The sequence below is a fragment of the Euphorbia lathyris genome, chromosome 2 (genome assembly GCF_963576675.1).
Source record: "Euphorbia lathyris chromosome 2, ddEupLath1.1, whole genome shotgun sequence".
NCBI lineage: Eukaryota > Viridiplantae > Streptophyta > Magnoliopsida > Malpighiales > Euphorbiaceae > Euphorbia > Euphorbia lathyris.
The window spans coordinates 133,869,866-133,885,445 of NC_088911.1; the positions used below are offsets into that span (position 1 = coordinate 133,869,866).

The 15,580-nt window shown below is 37.7% G+C and overlaps 1 protein-coding gene and 1 long non-coding RNA gene across 2 annotated transcripts; both read left to right on the plus strand.

The window, feature by feature from the left end:
- Positions 1–555: 555 nt before the first annotated feature.
- On the plus strand, positions 556–3,201 carry LOC136217507 (exopolygalacturonase-like). Its single transcript, XM_066004099.1, has 5 exons — positions 556–785; positions 1,144–1,440; positions 1,948–2,237; positions 2,423–2,639; positions 2,974–3,201. The coding sequence occupies exons 1-5, from the start codon at positions 630–632 to the stop codon at positions 3,199–3,201; spliced, it is 1,188 nt and encodes a 395-aa protein (XP_065860171.1). The 5' UTR covers positions 556–629.
- Positions 3,202–7,076: 3,875 nt separating this feature from the next.
- Positions 7,077–9,549, plus strand: LOC136216918 (uncharacterized). Its single transcript, XR_010683406.1, has 5 exons — positions 7,077–7,344; positions 7,535–7,615; positions 8,804–8,875; positions 9,021–9,176; positions 9,280–9,549. It is a non-coding gene; the product is annotated as an uncharacterized lncRNA (long non-coding RNA).
- The last annotated feature ends 6,031 nt before the right edge of the window (positions 9,550–15,580 follow it).

Below are 15,580 nucleotides of genomic sequence, written 5' to 3' on the forward strand. Positions count from 1 at the left end.
TGTTTCAATCGGAGAATAGTTTCGGTATGGAAGTAGTTCTTTGGGGTTGTACCAGTAATTTTATTACATGTTGCAGCTCTTTTGCGACAGGTAGTATTCAAGTTTCGCTAGTTGAGGTGTTGGCTCTCTGTGATGTGATACTCTGGATAGTTTCACTCCACTTTCAGAATGTTCAGTTCGAAATGGATGCCAAAGGTGTGGTGGATCGCATTTCAACAAAGGTCCATAATATTACTGAGTTCGTTGTTATAGCAAAAATTTGAGTATTGACAATATTTCTATATCTTAATAACACTCGATTTAAAAAAAACATATTTTAGTAACATTATTTTTTTTGGTCAAAAGTAAAATTAATTCTAGCCTTGTATATATCATAATATGTATTTGCTAATTATAGTTTAAATCGAAACTATATACACCTTGAATACTCAATTATATTTAGCTAACAAAATGCTATAAATTGCTTGTAATTCTAACCACACATTTCTTACTAAAATTCTTATTATAAAAAGAGGGCAAACAATAGAAATTATCACTTGCAATAATAATAACAATCAGAAGAAGTTGAGCTTCTTCTGATTACTACTATTTTTTTGTTATTTAGTAAATAACAAAAAAAAATTATTGCAATGCAGGGTGGGGCAATGGCCATTTCAAATAAACTTGTGAAATGTGCCATTCTTTTGTCATTTTTAGCCACCGTTGTTTTTTGTGACGGCGGTCCAAAAATATTTAATGTGGTAGATTTTGGTGTAAAAGCTGGTCCAAAAACCGATAATGCCGTGGTATGTATATATTTGCATTCAAAGTTAAAATTTATGACTTTTTGAAACAATTTTTAGACCTTTCAAAAACAACAGTTGCTATTTTAAGACATTCATGAAAAGTTGTTTGAGATAAAAACAACTAAAAGTTCATTTGAAAAAAGAACCAAAGATCCCCGTATCCCATAGAATTACGGAGCATGGGAAGATGGCTAAGAGTGCACTCTTCCCTAGCTTCGCCATTGTATGGGGGATATTTGGTTCTTTATTTAGAATTACTTCTCTTATGGTGAATTTCGATAATTGGGGATGCAACCGACCCATGCATCCCCTCTTTCTGCCACTGCTCGGTTACATTTTTTCCCTATGTTGTTCTCAGAATTTCATCAAGGCATGGAGGGCAGCATGTGATTTCGGTGGAATGGCAAGGCTAGTATTTCCAAAAGGTGAATTCTATGCCACCGAAACTGTATTCCAAGGACCATGCAAAGCTCCGATCCAAGTGGAAATTCAAGGAACTATTAAGGCTGGATCAGATATTAGTAGCTATTCTGATGATTTTTGGATTTCATTTGAACGTGTTACTAGTATGGATGTTTTCGGACCTGGTACTGTTGATGGAAACGGCCCCAATGTGTGGAAATATAAGGAAAAAGGAGCTTCAATGTTCCCAATAGTAAGCAACTAGAATTCGTGCTGTAAAAATAATTGATCTTTTATTTCTATCTCATTGAAGTCGTTATAACGAATATGTTGAAAATTTGATGTGACATGATTTTGTCATGGATGTGACCCTGCTGGAGTGCCTTATTAATAGTATGTCAGTAGTAGAAACACTTTTCAGTTTATTTATATTTATAGATCGTAATTGAGGGGATTTCTATTACTGACATGGTATGGCACGGATTTGACGTGGGTTGAGTCGATGTTCGAAACAATGTCAGCCAGATATCTGACCCAGATTTAGCTTTAAATCCATAATAGTGGTTTCAGTGGCACAAAAATCAATTTTAGTTATTTTATGAGGCAATTAAAATTTAGTTACCGACATAGTGAAAGAATCGACAGAATCATCGTTATATTTATCTCAAACACTGTAAGGAAAAATGCTATTTTCGTCGGATTTGTAGCCATTGGTGATTGATTTCTTTCTAAAACTAATGCATTTTTTGTGCTGCTGCAGAGTCTTAAATTTATCCATTGTGAACGTACATTAATGAAGGGGATTACATCTATTAATCCTATGGGATTTCACATAAGCATTGTCAATTGCAAGGATGTTACAGCCACAAATATGCACTTAATTGCCCCCGACGACAGCCCCAACACCGACGGATTTCATATCAGCCAATCTACTAATGTTGGAGTCTTCGATAGTGTTGTTGCTACAGGTGATGATTGTGTAGGTGTCATCCATGGAAGTATGGACATCGAGGTCCGAAGAGTAACATGTGGTCCGGGTCATGGACTCAGGTATATATGAACATTGCGAAACATCAAATTCTATTAAAAATGAATTATTCATTTCACCCATATTTGAAATAGTATTTAACAAGGATTAAAGAAACTGAAACTATGTGATTGTAGTTGATAAGATCAAGGATGTTTAGATGTTTTTGGCCTAATTTAACTAACATGTTTTCATTTGCGAAAAATAGTATCGGAAGTCTTGGAAAATACGACGACGAGAAGTTGCTAAAAAATATTCTCATTCAGAATTGCACAATGACCGGAACAGACAACGGAGCTAGAATCAAAACATACGCAGGATCACTTCCAAGTGTTGCTCAAAACATAACTTTTAAAGACATTATAATGAACAATGTTGAAAATCCCATCCTCATCGATCAATTCTATGGCAAAAAATCAGGATCGGTTAGTATTCTTCTTCTTTTTCCAGACTTCAAGCTCATTTTCTAATTTTCAAGTTGAGAAACTTATGAGGCTGAAAGCAAGAAAGAAGAAAACAAAATCACTATTGAGGTACACAAATTTCGTACCAATAGACGGGATATGTACCGAACGAGTCATCACTGATGATTAGTCCATAAAAAAACCTATAATTTTCAACAGTATTCTCTTTTGGCTCCGCCAATGAATGTGAGGCCGAATTTCTCCAAGGAGAGACAATGATGCGACCTTGGAGAGGTTCGGCTTCTTATACTAATGGATTAACTGATTTCATATCTTCATTTTTGTTCCTATGCAGCCATCAAAGGTACAAATCAGCAATGCTCAATTCATAAACATACAAGGAACAACACCTACAGAAGCCGGAGTAGATATACAATGCAGCAAAGTAGTTCCTTGCCAGGGAATTAGATTGTCAAATATCAAATTGCAATACATTGGGGCTAAGAAAGAGCCTTTTACCTCTACTTGTACTAATGCCAAACTTACCTATGACGGACCTCAAACCCCACCCCCTTGTCGGTAATTAGCTTATTATGTATTATTACGAATTAGGATTCTCTAGAATTGAATTCTACGATGTAATCTCAAATATTCAATGCAAAATTACCGATTAAAATATATTGCTTGAACTCTACATTTAACTCTAGCAATTCAATGTCGAACCGATGAGGTGCGTAGGATCTCCGTTGCACCTCCGGCAACCGGAATCCACCTTAGTATGGATGGTTTCAGAGGACCCTAGGAAAAGAGTCTGAAGATAATAAATATGTTCTATCGCGTGCTGAGTGTTGATGAAGAAAATTTGACATAGGATGAATAATCTGCTCGTACCAAAAATGGGGTGGATATGGCTAGAACGGGTTATTCGATTAACTCTAACTAAAATAACTATATAAGCCCTAACCCTACCCCTATGTCGGACATAACACACAAAGCAAAGAGTTGCTATTCCTCTCCCTTTTGAGCTGCCGGTCGCCCCCCTCTTTTTCTCTCTAAACGTTTGCTCTTAGTTTGTGTTTTCCCGATTAACCTCGGTGCTATAAGAAACTGGATTTTCTATGGGGAAAAACTAGTGGAGGAAATCAGTTAGCCACTAAATTTAATTTATTTATGGGGAATATATCTTTCAATACAAATTATGAGTTTACAGTGGAAAAAGAATCATTTCTGCACATAAAATAATATTTAAGTGGGATATAGTTCCCCACAGAATCATATATATTTTTATATGTTTTAGTTGGGAATCTAATTAATTCCCTACAAAAACACCAAAAATTAGGAGCTAATTGAGGCACTAAAAGAAATGAAAAATAAAGAATCTGGTCTTCTCTACTTATTTTCATTTCTAATATTCTTGAACGTTTTAGGGTTTCCACCCAACTCTGTTCATCTCAATCAGGAAAACAGGTTCCCTCTCAAATTAAGGAGACGGTGTAGGCCTACACCAGTCCTGTAGCAACTTAAGCATGCTTTAGTTGGTTTAGGCATGCTTACATTTATTACATTGACTTATTCTATAACACTCCCCTTCAAATTGAAGTATGGACTTTAATCATGCTCAGCTTACTACAGATAAAGATAATAGTCTTAAGACAATACCACTCAAAACAAAATAAAACATAAGAAAGTCAAGATATAAAACATAATCCGAGAGACACGCAACCTAGATGATCAAGTTGGATAGGCAGAAGGTAGATGACAAGACGACAGCAGAACAACTATCCTCGTCGGAGACGGAGAAGCCGATGACAGTATAAACATCACACAAGAGGCTGCCAAACAATGTCATCAGAAATGAGATTCACTGAAAAACTGACTGAAGAGACACATTGGAAACAGAGTGGCAACGCCGGTGGAAGAACTGAAACTTGGAACCCTAGGTCCAAATAGTCTCCGCACAAAGCAGACACAATGCTGAAAGAACAACCCAGATATGCTATGAAGCACGAAAACATTGATCAATGAACGTTTCTACATTTCCACAAAATGTGGAAAACGGAAACGCCCGGAAACGGAAACGAACCGTTTCCGAGCACGTTTCTGTAAATAACAAAAAAATAGATACGCATTGGGATTCTAGATTCATGAACTGAAATTGATTCACTACCTTACCACTTAATTTCTTCAATCGGAATGTTGAGAGACTGAAATCGATCTCCAGAGTTGAGATATGACGCAAAGGTATCTTCTTCTTCTTCTTCTTCTTCTTCTTCTTCTTCTTCTTCTTCTTCTTCTTCTTCTTCTTCTTCTTCTTCTTCTTCTTCTTCTTCTTCTTCTTCTTCATGGTCTGGGTGGGTTCTTTCTCTTCTTTTGAGTTTTGCAATAATCTGGTCTGGGAAGTGGGTTCTTTCTTTTCTCAGTTTTGTTTATTTGGTATTTGTTCCTCTTTTTTATTTGGATTCTTTCTCTTCACTACAAGAAAAATCAGTATCATTGACGGAATTGACCGAGACAAGTACATCTGTAGGAAATACCGAGGGAATACCGACACAAAATTTCCATAGGAAATCACCTACACATTCTCCTACACAATCCAATAATGTGTCGGTGATATGTGGCGGGATAATTCCTACTCGCATTACCAACGCAATTAGTCGGTGTTGAATAATGTCGGTGATATCACCAACACATTTATTTTAATCACGGACGAAAGTGTGTCGGTGAATAAAATAATATATATATTTATTTATTTATAATTTCTAAAATATTTAATAAAAGGATAAGGTGCACAAAATACTCATAACATTTATAGCTAAGAGAATTTTTACCCCTATAGTCTAAAATGGTGCAATTTTACTCACAACTTTGGTAGCCAATAGTAATTTTACCCCTAAAATTGATAAATTGGGTCAATTTGAGAAATAATTTATTAAATTGACTTCTCGATCATGAATTTTTCCATCTACACTTAATATGTACGTAATTTTATTATCACTAATTAATGAGTAACACTTCATAAACATATGATTAGACGTACGATTCTTTTATAAAAAAAATATATTGTCTTTTGTATGAGCTATACAAAAAAAAGTCAAATATTTCACCGAATTTATAGATATTAACCTCTAATTCTATTATTAAATCATAAAATATATGAAATATTTTTTTAGAACCAACTGATATCCAATTGGTGCAGAATAAGGAACAAAATAATATGTGTTTTATAATAATGTCTGAAATTGACCCGACTTACTTTTAGGGGGAAATCACACTATTTTAGACGTTAAGGGTAAAATTGCTCCTTGGTAAATGTTAAAGTTATTTTTTACTCCATATCCCTTAATAAAAAACTAAAACTAAAATAAAATGATTTCTTAAAAATTTAAAAAGTATAAAAAAAACCCCTTTTTGACTCAAACCGTATTGATCCGAAAATGTAAATTTTTACCCCAAAGAAAATAGGGTTTGAGAAGCTTACAAAGATACAGTTAAACCTCTATAAATGAATATTCGATAAAGTAATAACATCGATTATATAATAAATTCTTCCGGTCCCGACTTGGGCCAATGGACTAAAGTAATAACCTCGCTAAATGCATTAAGTAATAAAAAATATTTAAATCCTTAAGGGCCCAATGAAAATATAAAGTAATAATTATTAAATTACATACAATATATATATATATATATATATATATATATATATATATATATATATATATATATATACCAAAACCTTTTAATCAATCAACTAGAAGTCATTTCTTCTGAAAAAATGCATCTATAGTTGATTGCTTTTTCTTTCCACCTAAACCAAAATGAACACCATTCTTAACTTTTTATAGTGCAAACACAACTTCTGGTATATTTTGCTCATGTTGTAACAAGTAGTTGTTTAAGGTGACCATTGCTTGAAAGGTCTCTTTTGACAATACATTTGCGACAACACAACTATCATCTGGCTCTAGATCATTTTCATCATCATTGTTCATTATTGACTGGATAATTTCTTCGTCTGTAATTGATTCCATAACTGCATCATTCTCGTTAGGATAGTTCAAAAGATGTTCGACATCCATTACATTTCTATAGCATAAATTAGAAATGACATCACTTAATCCTTGAATATCTTCATCTAATTGACTAACTTCTGGTTCAGGAACATTAACATCTTCTTAACGAACCTTGCAATTATTTGATTGATTTATAATTATGCTAATGTGATAATTACAAATCAATCAAATAATATATTTCCTAAACAAGATAATTACATATCTAATGAATATTTATCGATAAATGAATAATTTATTAATTTATCGATAAATGAATAATTTATTCATTTATCGATAAATAAATAATCTTGCTTCATGAATATTTTTTCGGATCCCAATGATATGCATTTATAGTATATAAGCATTTTTTTTTTAGGTTTATTCTTATTTCTCCCTTTGGTGGCTGGCTTGGCTGCGTTCTTCCTTCTTCCCCAACTCTGCCTCCCAAAATCCTCCATTCCATCGATGGTGAGAATTCCACACAGTGGTGGTAAACAATGATTCGACTGACCGACGAACGACCTTCTCACCTGGTCTCAAATTTTATCCACCGGTACTCTCTGAAATCCACCATCTGGGCGTCACCTCCTCTCTGAAATCTAGCCGCCAGTTGCTGTGAAGAAGGAAATTGCAGCTCCCATTTTTCGATTTTCACTCGTCTATAACAAGCCAAGGTAACAAAAGCAGATCCTTGGCCTCTTCTTCTTATTGTTCTTCTAATTAAGCCTTTCATAAAGATGCAATTGTTCCGATGGTGTTATCCTGATATAATACATGATTTTTTCACTTTTATTTTATGTAAGCTGAGTTGAATATATGCCATCTTTTATAACCTGTTGGGTACTTCATCTGTTCATTGTCCAGTTAGGGGCTGTACAGATCGACTTGATTGGTGTTCTTTGTGGAGTTGAGAGGACAAAAAAGAAATTCACTAAACCATAACTGGTAACTTTTAACCCTTCATTTTGAGTTTCCTTTTGTTATCTTGTTCTACATGCTTCTTATACTCATAGTTTCAGTGATTAATGCAGTCGATTTTTTTCAAGAGATTAATGAGTGTATGGGCTGAGCTGTCTGATGAAGTCTTCGTTTAACTAGTTCATTTCTTGATAAATCAAGTTTGAGTGTATAAATTATGTAACTGGAACACGAGCTACTATGTCTCGTTTATGGGTATAATGCAACTTTAAGTCCTTGAAATTGACATGTTCGTTCTATTGAGCCTCACAACTTCAGATTTATTACATTCGGTCCTTGAACTTTTATATTTCAAACACAAGAAAGAATGATAAGCTAGGAAACTAATTTGAAACCTTGATAGGAGAAAGTACCAGGATGTGTGTTTCAAAAGATAATTTGGAAAATATGGGGGAAAGAGAACCTTGATATTGGCATGAAGAAGAAATTGATATTTAGCTAGACATTATGCAGTTTCTGGTTTTATTTACACTGCCCCTCTTGTCCCTGATGCGAATAAGTTCCATACCCAATATTTGGACAAAGCAATTTTCTAGAAAATTGCTAGTGCAAGTGTTGAGCTTTAACAAGCACTATGGTGTAGTTATGATTGTATAGTAGCTCCTGCTATGTATCATACTTCCTGGCTGTCCTATCATTGTTGAGTATTCCCTCATTGTAAAATTTGATGATGTATTATTAAAGCCTAATTTAATCTCTGAGTCCATGTTGAATGTGTTTAATGATATAAATTTGGTCTTAATTCAAAAACCAAAAACCTAATTTAATCTCTGAGTCCATGTTGAATGTATTTAATGGTAAAAATGTGGTCTTTGTCCAAAAATGAAAGCCTAGTATAATCTCTGAGTATTGTGTTATTGCACTTCTTAATGTAAAAACAAAATTTCTTCTGTCAAGGCATAAAATACCATATTTAGAAGCACATATCTTTTTGGAGGAATGCAAATATATTACCAAGTAATTGATTTTTCCGAAAGCAAATTCTGAATTTCATATGGCTTTTGATCTATGCAATTAGTGTATTCTAGTATTCAGATAATAACAGAGTTTTAGATGAGAATGGTTCATCTTTGAATCCTTCTGAACATGCTTATGATGCTTCCCGTATTAATTTCAAGATAAAAAGAAGAGATTATGACTTGGCTGGTATAACAGGGTTTGCTAAAAATGATTATTCAAGGAGGTTATTTGATCTACCATTTATCAGAGAGGGAAAAAAATCTGCAGGTATGGCTGATTAGTTTTTTTTAATCCGTTTACTAAGACTTGTATGAGCTGAACCGTTTGAGCGATTAGAAGTGAAACATTTTTTATATTACTGTTTATGAACTAGTGAGAACATTTGCAAATTGATAATTAACTTTGTTAACAGATACGGTGAGTCAGCTTTTGCCGCAGAAACTTGCTATGATTAGATGTATTCTTTATTGAACCCTCTTTTATGTTCTCTCCTATGATGAGCTACTAATGGAGCTTGAGGTTTCTAATGCGTGTGAAGTTGAAGATTTCCTTATCAATGAGTGTATAGGTACAAGTTATGTGCTCTTTATCTTTACAAATTTAATGTGGACGATGAATTTGTTTGCCTCTAATTACTAATGGGGGATCATTGATTGATTGTTGTTTTGCAGACTATAGTGAATGGAAAGTTGAATGAAGTGCAAAGATGTTTGAGGTAAAACCATACTACATGAGTTCAGAAATATCCATTTGATTTCATACATTTCCCTTGACTAAATACTTTGTTTTTAATTTTATTCTGTATATTGATAGCGTGCCGTCTAGCGTGTTCTTTTTAACGACGATATGTGTATTTGCGCTGATTGCGCTATGACTATGGATGTGGTCTTTCTAAGTGCTTTGTATCTACTAGACGTCACTACTTAGGGGCAAGTGTACCCCGTCGTATCAAGTAATAATCCAGTTAAGACCGGGTATCGAATCCACGGGATTTATAACTGCAAGTATTAAACGACTCGGTTTTATACGTTATTTAAGCGGTGAATACTTTGAGGTTGGTGTGAGATACAACTACAAACTACTCCTAACTACGTGTGAGGCGAATTTATATAACGAAACTCTATAGAGTGATATGAATGCGATAAGTTATAACTATGACAAATAACGACTCCTAATACATATATGGTTAATGTTTTGCTCTTGCAAAGATGACTACGTGTAGTTTGACCGACCCGTGAAGTACTTAGACTACGTGGTTCCTAGTCAAGGCGTGTCTAATGCTTGGGACCAGAAATTAGGGCCCGTAAGTTCCGTGGCTTGTCAATTCCTACGGTTTCCGGAGCGTCACTTCCGGTAAGGCAACACCTATATGAATCCCTAAAGATAGCCCGAATGGCGTCGGAAATCGCGTTCCCCTACACAATAGTTAATTACGAGTATCAAAACAAGCAACAAACACCAACACATATATAGAAAAAGAGGCTATGAATCATAAATTATAAATATGGAAAGCGTAAATATGGATTACAAACAAGCCTAGTACATAGGATGAGATCAAGCTAATTAGCAAGTGTAAAGGGAAGAATCCACCCTCGGAACTAGCTAACCGGACTCAAAAGTCATCTCTAAGGACTTGAATGATGGAGCTCTCGAGCTTGGTGTGCGGAGATGGAGCGGGACTTTGATGAAATGCCGGGAGCAACGGACAAGCTCTCGAGATGGAAGAGTTTAGTTACACAAAGACAAACCTAACTACAACAATCCAAACAAGTATAGTTTGCTCTCTCTAAAAATGGTGTTTTTAATGAGTGCTAGTCACTCTTATTTATAGATCAAGCTAGGGGCAAGATGTATTTTCACAAGGTGCAAGCATGGAGGAACATAATTTTGTGCAGAAATCCTATAATACACCCCGCGTATGGTGGAGTACGCCCCGCGTGTATGCCCATTCCGTCGGAAATCTCCTGCATGTGGACCAATTCTGGATCTTGATGTCTCAAACATGCCCCGTGTAGGATGGACTGCGCCTTGCGTGTTTGAGTTTCTGATCTTTTTGCATTGAAGAATTCCCTTACACGCCCTGCGTGTAAGGTGGTACGCCCCGCGTATGGATCGTTGACTCAGGGAGACCATGCAGTCTGACGTTTCAGGATTAGGCAATTATTTCTGACATGTGCTATACGCCTCGCTTAAGTTGGCGTACGCCTCGCGTATGCTGACTAGATTCTGCGTGGTGTTTGTGGATAGGGTAATCATTTCTGACTTTATGTTTCACGCCCCGCGTATGGGATGATGCGCCTCGCGTATTTGAGTGGATTTTCACTCCTTGCTCGTACCTGAAATACAAATCTCGGGGCCGAGTTAGCTTGACGTTTTTATTTCCTAAACTACTCAAAAATAAGGGAAATTAACTGAAAGCATGGAATTTATTTTTATTCTGTTATTTTATTAAAACATTCTATTTTTGTAATTAAACTTATTTGTTTCTTCTAAAATTAACCCATAAATCACGTTAAAAGATAGGGGTAAAATACCCCTATCAAACCTCCTCGGACTTTAAAGTTTTACTTGTCCTCAAGTAAAAGAAATCGAAAGACAAGGGATTGAGATTATTAAGAAACAAACCGACGGTTGGTTTTACCAAGTGCGTGATTTCAAAGTTAAAGTTTTATGCAAAGTTTTCGGCGAGTACCTACGCAAACAATCGAGCGACCAAAACTTGTTTGAAACCTCCATAATTAAAATTAATAGGCAATAATAACGGGGGTTGATTATCTTTTGAGAACCCGATAATACCTCACCAAGGGATTTCACTCTTACGCTCAAAATTTGGTGGGTCGGTGTTTTAGCACTCTTCTTTGTACTTACCCGAGATCACTTTTGAGTTTGCATGTTCATCCGGGTTTTTCCTCCTATATCATGGTTTAGACAATATTAAAAATGAACCCGGAGGGGGGTTATAATGTGGGTGGCTTTTTAGTGGTTAATTTTTTGAAAACTCGAGTTTAAATACCATTTTGATGACTGCACCACATTTTATTTTTGGCCTTGGTAAGTTTGTAAAATAGTACTCGAAATTGCTCGGGTGGAGCTTGAGAATGCCTTTTTGCTCTTTCTTATTTTATTTTGAGAGTGGCACAAAAACGATCTCGAGAACTTATGGTGCTTACTTATTAAGGCATTGACTTATTTTGGGTGCAAATTGATTTCGTTGGTATTTAAACAAGAGGAAAAAGAGGGTTAATTGTTAAAAGGGTGTTTTCAAGAAAAGTCGGTTAGTAGGCTCGAGGGGGTTTCCTAGAGGTTGATAAAAATGAGAAGAACAAATTACAAAAATAATTAGACTAAGTGGGTTCGTTTTATAATCTATTGCCATTTTAACCAAAATAAGTGTACTTAACCCGGTATTAGATGCAAACTCTATGACTCGAGTGAAGTCAAAGCTCTCGAAGAATTGTGAAAGAAATAGAGTTCTCGTACGAACTCCTTTAGGCTCAAAATTACCTCACAAAATTTTGGGTTTAAATTGTGTATTATCGAGTTTCCGCTAAACTTTCAAACATCCCGTTTTTATTGCCTTTTTAAGTTTCGTTATGGAGATGACTTTATGGGTTAGGACTCGATGCTTTTGTTTAGTATCACCTAGTCTTTACATAAATTCTATGACTTCAAAATTAAGACTAAAATTTCTTAATAGAACCGATCCTTTGTGGTCCGATAGTATTTACATTTAAGGACAAACAACGGAACATTTAATTAATTCCGAGGAAGGTTAGTGTGTCGGGAAAAATCTTAAGAATCAACAAATTCGTTTAATTATTTTTGTGTCTTTTTCTATTTTTATTTTTGTCTTTGTTAGTGCAAAACAAACTGAAAGTGCGGGGTTGCACGACCCTCCGCGTTATTAAAATGACGCCTATTCCAAGGGCGTCGCAAAAGAAGAAAGAAACAAAAATAAAAAATGAGACATGGAATTTAAAAAGTAGGCTCTTCAAAGTTTGGGTCCTACGCGAGGCGTGCCCTAGGGGGCGCCCTGCGTAGGCGTTGCGTTTTGAGCTTATTGTGGGTAGAGACCCAAATACGCGGGGCGCAGGAAGTGGGGCGCCCCGCGTGTTTGAGTTTCTAGGCATTTTATATACGAAAAATGGTGATCACGCGGGGCGTAAAGGCGAGTACGCCCTGCGTGAATGTTATTTATGGCAGAGAAACTGTGAAAAATAAACACGAAACATGAACGGAAACCATAAAAATACATTAGGTAGATATTAAAACAGAAAGCAAAGTACATTACAAGAAAACAAAACGAACTAAAATGAAACGAATTGAAATAAACACGAAAACACAAAATAAAGGAAAACATAAAAAAGGAAACTATGGTTGAGGCGGTGGGGGATTTCCATGGATGTTGAAGTGGGTGTAGAAGGCGTTGGTGAAGGCGTAGAAGTTGGCCCTATCCGCTTGCCTTTGAGCCTCGAAGGCGTCGAAGCGAGCGTCAAGGGCATCGAAGCGGGAGTCGAAGTGAGCCCGATCACGACGTTGGTTATCCTCCAAGATATCCAACCGAGCATAAAGAGCGTTGAAGTCGTGGAGGGGTGGAGGACTGAAATTGAGGCCCATATCCGAATCCGAACCCTCCTCCTCATGTGAGTGGGCCGCCCCCGAGGTTTCACCCGGGCCCGAAGTGGAGCGCCTAAGAGATTTGAAAGCATTCTTCTCCAAGGGCCGAGGTTCAAGACTTGGGAGGCGATCAAGGGCAGCCTCGCCAAGAGCGGAGGTGGCGAAGAGAGTGACCAGATGTCCCAACCCGATCTTGCCACGTTTCCGGGTGGAAATATGGTGGAGTTGGACCGCCACAAGATAGGAAAGGTCGTAGGCGCGGTTGTTGGCACAACAATAGAGCGCCAAAAGTTCATCCTTGTTGACCTTAGTGGACTCCGACTTCCCCGAAAAGTAGAAGGAGATGAAGCGGTGGAGAAGTTGGAGGATGGGATCACAGATGAGAGAGGGGCGGAGGTTGGAGACATTGTAATCCTCGGACCCGGTGATGGAGGTCCAAAACTCACGAGCGGAAACACCCTCGGGCCAATGGGAGATGCCACCCTCCGCTTGTTTGGTGAAGTTATTGCGGAGCCATTGGGTGTCAATGGTGAAGGGGTGATTGTGAAGGCGGAAGTTGAAGAGGGCGGCACCGGGGACGTTGTTAGAGGTGAGGGTGGTGTAGAACTCCAAGACCAAGGAGGGGTAGACGTGTGGCCGGGCACGAAAGTGATCGAGCCAAGAGAGGGCATGGAGGCGATCCATGAAAGCCCCACCAAGGTCGAAGCGGTCAAAAGTTCTCCGCTCGATGTAAGGGAGCTCCATAAAGTGGGCGGCGGAAAGTGTTTGGTAGTTTTGGGCTTTCTCCTCGGTGAGGAGATGGAAAGGAGCCCGATATTATCGGGTGAGTGGTGGTGTCTCCTCCCGTTCGCGTGGTGGTGGTTGTTGTTGGTTTTGGGTGCGGGTGGTACGGGCCCGAGTGGACCGTGGGGGTCGCATATCGGCGGTTTGCTTTCGCCTAACCATGGTGGTAATGGAGGATAGAGGAAGAGTAGAAGAGGAGTAAGACAGTGTATGAGAGTTGTGAGGAAGAAGGAGGAGAAAAGGAGGGGTTTATATAGGGGAGAAGTGGGGAATCCAAGTAAAACTCGGATTTCAAGAGGGGTACGCGGGGCGTGAAGGGGCCACGCCACGCGTATCCCTCCCCCTGAACTTATTTTCCGCAAAAATGGTGCGGTACGCGGGGCGTGAAAGGGGGCACGCCTCGCGTATCGCACCGCCTGCCCCTTTTTGATGGAAAAAATGGTGAGGACGCGGGGCGTAAATGGGGATACGCCCCGCGCAAGAGGGGGAAGTTGAAGGATTCTTTCGGTTTTTGATCAGTTTTCTGATTTTTTAATTTTCTGATTTATGAGTTTTTAATGAGTTTTTAATTGATTTTATGATTTTTATGTTTATTTATTAACTCCTTTTTTTTTAATTTGCAATTAAGGGGTAGTTAATGCAAAATTTATTGTGGAGGGAGGTTGAAAATTTGAATTTGAAAAGATGGAAGTTGATTGGAAGAGGAGGTGGAGTGTGGAAGTGGGAAAGGTGTATAGGGAAGAGGAGTGATGGGAAGTTTGAGAGAGGGAAAGTTGCCATGGGAGGTTGTGATTCACAACTCCCCGAAGATACGCGAGGCGTGCCCTGGGGCACGTCCCGCGTGTCTTCCCACGTGGCGTTTATTTAAGAGTGTCAAAAATTAAAGTGTACGCGGGGCGTGATAGGAGGGACGCCCCGCGTACCGTGTCTTTTTATTAGGGATTAGGATCAGACACGTAGATACGCGGGACGTATAGGTGTATACGCCCCGCGTGTTGTAAAAATTTTTGGATTTACATGGGATTTGTTTTTCTTTTGATTTTATAAAAATAATAGAAAATAAAAATAAAATAAAAATGAAGAGCAGAAGGATGAGAAATAAGGCAAAATGAAAATAAAATTTAAACTAACAACTATCCAAAAAGGGGAGAAAATAAATAAAAGAGAAAGAAATGAAATTAAGTTTATGATACATATAAACAAAGGGTTTGAGAAATTCAAACTGATGCTACGTTTAGAGTCGAAGTAGCTCGACTTTCTCGTGCGGCGGCTCAATGTAAGTTGCCCGAGTTGGAACTTGACGGGTCCGAACCTCCATTATTCATGAGCGTTATCGCCTGTCCGAATTCCCGATTTTTGCCCCGCGGATTTTGTTCGGTGTTCGCCGGTAGGGTTCCTAGTGGCCTTTCTTGTTGTTAACGGTTCAGATGGGCTACTTGGCGGCTAAGATCCCTGCAAAACACCTCGCTATCGGAAAGACGGGTTAATATATCCTTCAACAAAGACGTGACCGATTGGTCGTGGACATTGTTGGGAGGTGGAGCGTTTCGATTACCGGGCATGGCTTGTGAT